The sequence below is a fragment of the Pseudorca crassidens genome, chromosome 2, assembly GCF_039906515.1.
Source record: "Pseudorca crassidens isolate mPseCra1 chromosome 2, mPseCra1.hap1, whole genome shotgun sequence".
Lineage (NCBI taxonomy): Eukaryota > Metazoa > Chordata > Mammalia > Artiodactyla > Delphinidae > Pseudorca > Pseudorca crassidens.
The window spans coordinates 106,909,130-106,917,087 of NC_090297.1; the positions used below are offsets into that span (position 1 = coordinate 106,909,130).

At 41.3% G+C, this 7,958-nt stretch overlaps 1 protein-coding gene across 3 annotated transcripts in view; it reads right to left on the reverse strand.

Annotated features, from left to right (window-relative positions):
- The window catches only part of RNF115 (ring finger protein 115), a 60,708-nt gene extending 52,775 nt beyond the window's left edge, over positions 1 to 7,933 (reverse strand). Inside the window, exons 1-2 of one of the 3 annotated variants that reach the window (XM_067727539.1) lie at positions 7,627 to 7,764; positions 7,089 to 7,208 (exon numbers count right to left, since the gene is read on the reverse strand). Coding sequence is in view for 1 of the 3 variants with exons in the window: in XM_067727537.1 (XP_067583638.1) it covers positions 7,627 to 7,728 (102 nt within the window). In the remaining 2 variants the exon portion in view is untranslated. Of the gene's footprint in view, positions 1 to 7,088; positions 7,209 to 7,626 lie in introns of all 3 variants that reach the window. The other 2 variants (XM_067727537.1, XM_067727538.1) reach the window with 2 other exon arrangements.
- Between the last annotated feature and the right edge of the window lie 25 nt (positions 7,934 to 7,958).

Below are 7,958 nucleotides of genomic sequence, written 5' to 3' on the forward strand. Positions count from 1 at the left end.
AAGAAATGTCTCTATTCTTAAACTTCCTATGGATAGTTAAGTAGATAAAAAATATCTTTATAATTACCAAAGCCTAGAATCTAACTCCATTATATATATAAACACCAACTCTTTCTATATATAAACACCATGCACTGTATGTCCAGAAAAACAACTACTGAATAAAACAAGAGAAAATTATACTTTATTTGTACCTTTATCAAGAATTGTTCACCATTCTGGTGGCTTACCACTCATGCTATTTAAGGTATAATTACCCTTATAGCTAATCTCCTTGGGTAGCTGTTATGCTTGTGTTTGGTGCCAATATCTACTACATTATATATATCTTCCTATAATGGACTTCTCTGAGTATTTACACATTGAAATGCATATTATTTTGTCATGAGTTACTTTCTTTTTATTTATCCTTTACCTTACATCTAGAGAATTTTTTAAATGTATATGTAAGGAAATTGTATTACCTAAGAATTTCATTTCATTAAAGGTAGTGTTTCAAAATGTTTATTATAAAAAGAGGGCACTGGGTCTGACAAGTATGAGAACTATCGGGCTAGAAGATCAACATCACTGTAGAATACCTATAGGTTTTAGTCAATCCAGAAAAAGAAAAGAAAGGACACATAACTATGGGATTTTTTCTTTCTTCTGAGAATGTAAATTCTAAGCATGCTGAAAAGTAAACACAATAAAACCTTTATTGGAAGACGGTCCTCTAGGTTTAAGTCTATTCAAATCTGCACAACATGAAAGTGAGTGGCAAAGAGGTGAATATAGGATACATTGCCTACTAAGAACTTCCTTGTGACACTGTTGAAATCATCAAGGAGAGAGATTATCTAATTTAACAGCTCTTCAAGGAAAACAAAACTAACTGGCCTATTTTGGGAAAAGAAGCTGGGCAATCTATTTAACATACAAGAAAAGTGTGCCTAGTTTAAAATCACCACTTCTATTTGTTATATATGCATCTGGAGACTTCTAAGGAACCTTGAACTGCTAACAAATGAACTTAAAAGATTAAAAAAAAAAATCCTTCAGAATCTAACCTAAACTTCTTCATGTGAAACTATAAGAACTACCTAAAATGTTTCTCCTATGTAAAGGCCTTATTTCTCTACAAATAAGGACTGCTCATTCCTACACAACCTTTCAATCAAAGATTACATAGCTCCATTTCTCCGAATACCCACTCAAGCTTTCAATAGGCACACCTCAGTAGTATTTTTTTTTTTTTTTTTTTTTAGCGGTACTTGGGCCTCTCACTGTCGTGGCCTCTCCCGCTGCGGAGCACAAGCTCCGGACGCGCAGGCTCAGCGGCCATGGCTCACGGGCCCAGCCGCTCCGCGGCCTGCGGGATCCTCCCGGACCGGGGCACGAACCCATGTCCCCTGCACCGGCAGGCGGACTCTCAACCACCGCACCACCAGGGAAGCCCCACCTCAGTAGTATTTTACAGTGGGATATACTAAGATAAACTGAGAGGGTCAGATGACTTAACTCCAGCCCTTTGAAGAATTAGTATTAGAACAAGAATTGATAACTTTAATTCACCCACTCGACCAAGAGTTTGAAGAAACAACGTCTAAGCACAACATCTCCTAAGCTCAGGAAAACTTTCAAGAGCAAGAAACACAGAAAGTAAAACTTGATTAATGCTAAGATGAGCTATAGAAAAACTAAGTTAGACTTGTCTGCTTTTTGCTTTGTTTTCAAACTGGAATTTCCAGATGTCGTACTAAGTTACATGTGCTGTTACCACCTCAATTCCCAACTGACAAAAAATTTGGATACTTTTCTTTTAGAAGTTGCCCCACAGTGTGTAACTTGAGAGGAGTGATCCAATTCCTCTGGTCTCAGTAACCACAAGGAAAGAAAGTGACCCCAAGAGATACTGCTATAATGGAATAGCAGCCACTTAACTCCTGTTCTAAACAATCCCAACCATCAGGGCTTTGGCTAAAATTATATGGTCTCAATTATCTTCCTGAAAATTCTCAACAGGATCCCAAAATTCGAAATCAAAACTAACCCAGGACAAAACCTTAAGCACGACTGACACGAGAAGCCAATGACTATCCCTTTATCCTTCTATACCCAGGGCTCCTGAACCTCAGCGCTCTAGACATTTTGGGCCCGATAATTCTTCGTTGTGGGGGGCTGTCCTGTCCATTGAAGCATGTTTAGCAGCATCCTTGGCCTCTATCCAATAGATGTCAGAAACAACCCTCCCCTTCCCCCATTAGTGACAACAACCCAGTTGTAGAAAATGTCTACAGATGTTGCCGAATTTCCTCCTAAAACGCAAAACTGCCCCCCGTTGAGAGCCACTACTCTACATTATCTCCTTTATTTATCAATATTAAGCTGTGGAGACATAAAAATAAGTCAGTATCCAAAGGCTTCTTATTCTCAGACCCCTTCTAATTTGACTACAGAGAATAAGAAACAATCCACTTTTTTTTTTCCTCTTCTAATAAGATGGCTGTCTGAAAGACCTTAGCACCCTCTCCCTGGACGTAAGCAAAGATCATAAAAAGCCACGTAAACATAAAGAAACACAAAGTGTTAGCAATCAGCTCGTACTTCCCCAAAAAATATAAGGAATTTCATCTGCAGTGAGTTTAAAGATTCTTGTTCTTCCTCATACTGAAAAAAATCCCACAGATTTACCCAAGATATACATGTCTATTTATCAGTAGAATTTCAAGACCAGAACTAGCATTCTACCCGTAAGAATACCTATTTCTTATTTCTAGATCTTTGCAGGGAACATACTTACTGACACTATATGTTCAAACTTCACATGGTAGTACCTGCATTTTCTTCCACTGAAGCCTTTTAGATAAAGATCTCATACCACTAACACCACTACTTTTTAAATATAACTACGGGGTCAAGAGACTATCATTCAAGAGACTTTTAATAAGCAATTGCTATATAGCACCAGAAAGATGCTAGATAATCAAGCACACTTTTTAACTGAAGTCACCAGTAGCAGAATTTAAGAAATCTAATTATTGGGACTTCCCTGGTGGCGCAGTGGTTAAGAATCTGCCTGCCAATGCAGGGGACATGAGTTCAAGCCCTGGTCCAGGAAGATCCCACAGGCCACGGAGAAACTAACCCCATGCGCCACAACTACTGAAGCCCATGTGCCCTAGAGCCTGTGCTCTGCAACAAGAGAAGCCACCGCAATGAGAAGCCCATGCACCGCAACGAAGAGTAGCCCTCGCTCACCGCAACTAGAGAAAGCCCGCGCGCAGCAATGAAGACCCAACGCAGCCAAAAATAAATAAATACAATAAATTTATTTTAAAAAAAGAAATCTAATTATTAAAACCTCTAAAACCCAGCTCAAATCACTAATTTGTTTCCTCAGCTCAACAAAACTACTAACATTACTTAGACACCGTTCTAGGATCTTTCTAAGAATCATGCAACTTTAAAAAGCAAGGTCAGTGAGCTTAGAGTTTTAAGAATCACAAAGTCTTTAGGGAGTCTACTTTTTACCTACTCTTATGGGGTGGTTAGAAAGTTTTCCTGTATTAGAGTCATTACAAGCACAGCACAATGACAATGACTTGTATAGCACTTGGTAAAGAACCAAACCAATATTACTTATTGATAAGGATGACATTTCATTAGATCAAAGGTGATATAATAAGGAGACGTGAGAGGGAGAGAAGCCAGCTACTTCCTTCAGACAAAGCCTCAGAGGTGAGCAATACACTTGCAGTCCTTAATTACACTGGTCTCTTCTCTGGCTTTGGATACTCTGATCTCCATAAAACACTTAAGAATCACCCTAGTTTCATCAATACCAAAAGTAGTTTACTCTGCATATGATTTATCTCACCTGCTTAATGACGCTACAGGATTTAATCTCATAAGGTAATATTCCCTGACCTTGATTTAAAAGTGGGGGAAGGTAGTATGGAGATGGAATGACACCTTTACATTCCATGACACAGCCCTCTGTGGCACTACCCAGTCATCCCTAAGTGTCACATAGTTAACTCCATCAGTCTTGGCTTCATTGTCTCTCAATGGGATAGTCAGGTGAGGTAGAAGCTTCTGCTGTATTTTCAAAATAACTTTAAGTTACTTAAGTATTTCCTTTGTCATCTGATGACCAAAAAATATACAATGGCATTTTACCCAGTTATATATATAAACTTGAAAGACTAGGGCTTCAGACCATATATATAATCAAAATCTCTTATTTTAAAATCCAAGTTTAACATTCACTAAATTTTACTAAAACCATTTCCACTGTAAATAGGAAAACACTGTTAATTAAAAAATAAATTCCTAAATCATTACTCACTTCTAGAATAAAGGCTTTTTAGAAACCTAATGATAACAATATCACTGAATGTATTTTCATTCTAAAATTCCCTTCATGATTTCCCCCTCATTTCTTAATATCTTATTTCTAAAAGAAACTTTTGTCTTCTTATCTGGGAGGATCCAAATCAAAAACACACAAAGCTGAGATGGATAGATCAGGATTAGGAGTAAGGAGGTTATTTCATCAAATTAAATTAATTCAACCAAATGTGGCTTAACCTACATAGCATTAGACACACTCCAATCTCTCTCAGAAGTTATAACCAAAAAAAAAACTTTTAAAACAGCCATTGAAGTTAGCTGGGCCTGTGAATCTTTCAGAGTAGCAGGACTGACAAGAAAAACAATAAAAACCTAAGGGTAGTTTCAGGGATGAACATTGAGCAAGCTATTGCTATTGCCTGTATACTTCCAAATGTATCATGAAGTGCTATAACCTAAAGATTGGGGAAGGGAAAAGAAATAAAGAATTGTAAAACCTTGCAACCTAGTCCCAATGAACAAAATTATGACTTTATGTGGTGAATAAATTGGCAAGAGATGAGATGGCTCTGAAGCAGTTCCTCCCACTGACTGGGTGAAGAAACCTCCCTAGCAATAGCTCACTAAAGGCTGATGTAAAACTCAATACCAGCCTCTGGTGTTCAGAGAGAGCAACACTCCTGGGTAATGGATCTTGTGATCCAACTACCACCAAAGTACCCTCTTGAGATGTAAATTAACCCCAGACAAAGAAAAACTTTATTCTGGCTATCTGCAGAAAGACATTCAGGTTTACCACAACACTGATCCAGTTCAAGAAACAATGCATGCCTAATGAATGCTGAGTACTTACAGTGAGAGAATCCCAAGTTTATATAAAAAATTATTTTTAAAAAACTTCAATGTTGTCCAATATATATGATAATATTACTGACTAACCAGTGCTGAATTGGTTTTTCAGTAGCAGAGATTGATTTGTACTGAATCAGCCACTTACTAACCTGGTCATTCTTACACTCAACATTTTCAAGATGACAGTCTAGGGTTAAGGATACAGAAATGGCCATGAAACATGAAACTCACTGGCTCATCCACAAATCAAAACTATATTTCTAACCTCACTGCACCTTTCCTAAAAATGCATAGCAACACTGATTTACTAAATGTTTCTCCCTTCTTCCTCAACTCACTCTTCCTTTTCTACCTCAGTCTATGCTGTCTCCTCAGTCTGAACTCTACCTATCCTTCAAAACTCAATTTAAATCCCATCTCATCTGTCTTCCCTGACCTCACATCACCAATGCTACCATGTCTCCCCCTCTCTGAATTCTAAACCACATTATTATCCATCCTCATTCACCTTAGCTGTTACTTTTTCCAACAAAACTGTGAGGTGCTTAAGGGCAGAAACCACATACTCCTCAGTATCACCTCCAGGACATTCAGCTGAGAGAACCTGGTATGTCTGCAGGAAGTATTCAGTTGCACTTAATAGTGTTAGGCCTCAATTTACAAATCAGGCATGACAGATAATAAATCAGTCTAAAAAGATCAACAACTTCCCCTCCATGTATCAAACTAAGGCTTAGAAAAACACCTAAAAAGTCTTTCAAATGATCCCTTTTCAAGAGCACTTTGAAGTGAGGACTTGAGATGGTAAGAAGAAAAGATATAAAAAGTTGCGGAAAGTTAGACTGTTTCCTCACTCCTAAAGGCAAACAGTGAACAGCAACTTAAAGATCAGAAGAGCTGAGGCCACACTGTTCAATAGGACATCACATTCAACATGTCACTGGTCACACACATACTGGCTGAATTCCAGACTCCTTCTCAGTAGTAAGGGAGCATTCTGGAGGCTCTGATGTCCGCTGACAAAAAAACAAGGCACCTGCTCTTCTCAGCACTGAAGTATGGCAAAAAGCACACAGACACAAACACAGCCGAATCAGCAAGCAAAACTAAAACAGCATGTAGATGACACTGCAACTATGAAGTTGGCGGTCGGGCAAAAAGAGAAGAAAAGAAAATGCTGTAAAAGCCTGAAAACGCACAACCTTTAGGTGAAAAAGACTAAAATAACTTTGGGCACTTTTCACTGGACTCCGTTTGTGTTTCCAAGAAATAAGACATACAGACACACTTTAGTAGGCTTTCTTACAGATTGTATGAGGCACTATAAACACTGAGGGAAGTTGTTAGACAGGCACCCTGTATTAAGGCTGAACACAGATACTTCTAAGGAAAAGAACAAACATAACTAGTTCTAAAGATGTGGCCAAAGGTAGGATTAACACTCACCCTGGTGGGTCTCCCTGTGGTAGCTATAACCCAACCCCAAGCAGCCTGTGCGACTGGCGTGCTGTAGCTGGCTAGCATGCTGCAGCAGCACTTTTTGTCACAGCCATAGCACTACCTCTCTAGGGGCTAACACAGTCTGGCAGATAGTGGTGAAAACCAATTTTACATCAGATGATGCGGTCCCCAGCATTCTGTCCTAGATCTTTTCTATTAAGTGAAGAGATAGAACGGGGGAGGACGGGTGGGTAAGGCAGGTGGTGCTAAAGACACTGGCAGCATGACAACTAAAATAAGCAAGTTGAAACAGTATGTTCTGCCTTCTTCCTAAAGCCATTTCCTTCAACAGTGATAGGGAGCGCAGGCAGTCTGCAAGTCATTAGTACACTGCTGTTTTCACTTTCACAAGAACGCTGGAAACCCCTGAATAGCAAAATCCCCCTCTCCATCCCAGTTACCTTCCAACCCTCTCTTTCTTTCCGTGCTTTCTTCCTCCTTTCTTCCCTAGAGACAACCGAATAAGGACAATCCTCAGCAATCCGCTATTTTGCTTCAATGAGGATGGGGGAGGGGAGGATCTGGTGAAAAGTGGAAAAGGAAATAGAGAAAGGTGAGAAGCAACAGCGGAAAGAGTATCGAGTGGGGGAAAAAGAGAGGTCATCGTGGGAAGGAGACAAGGTGAAGAAGAGTGCAAGAAAACTGAGGGGATGTCAGAAGAGAACTTGCTAAAGAAGACCAAAAAAAAAAAAAAAAATGGAGGGGGAGGGCCGGTCAAGAGGGGAGAGAGAGTGAGGGGCAGGTGGAGCATGCGAGCGGGAGTTACGGAGCCAGGACCGGGACGCCCGAGGTTTGGGGCCAGCGACCGGGACGCAGCAAGTACTTGGGAGACCGATGTCAGGGGAGTCGGGGATGGGCGGGAAGCTTAAGACCTGTTCCGGGATATCGGGGCGAGGAATCCAGGCCGATGCCCGAGCGCAGAGGACACAGAGCTCTTACCGGTAGTTTGGGGCTGACCTCGCCCTTGCAAAAGTGGCAGAAAAACCGGTGCGCGGCAACCGCGGCGCCCGCGCCGGCCCCGGCCGCCGAGGCCTCCGCCATTTTTCTCTTTCGCCGCGGCCGTCCGAGAGGGCAGCCGGCCGGTCGCTCTCCAGGTCGCTACCTCCCAGCTGCTGTCGCCGCCTCTGCCGCCGCCGCCGCCGCTTCCTTAGCGCTGCCAGCCGCTCCAGAGCCAGCGCGGGTCACGTGAGTTCGCCCGGCCCACAGAGGCGGCGGCGCAGACAGCGACCCCGAGGCCCGCCTCCCAGCACCAAAGAGGTGCAGGAAGGAGA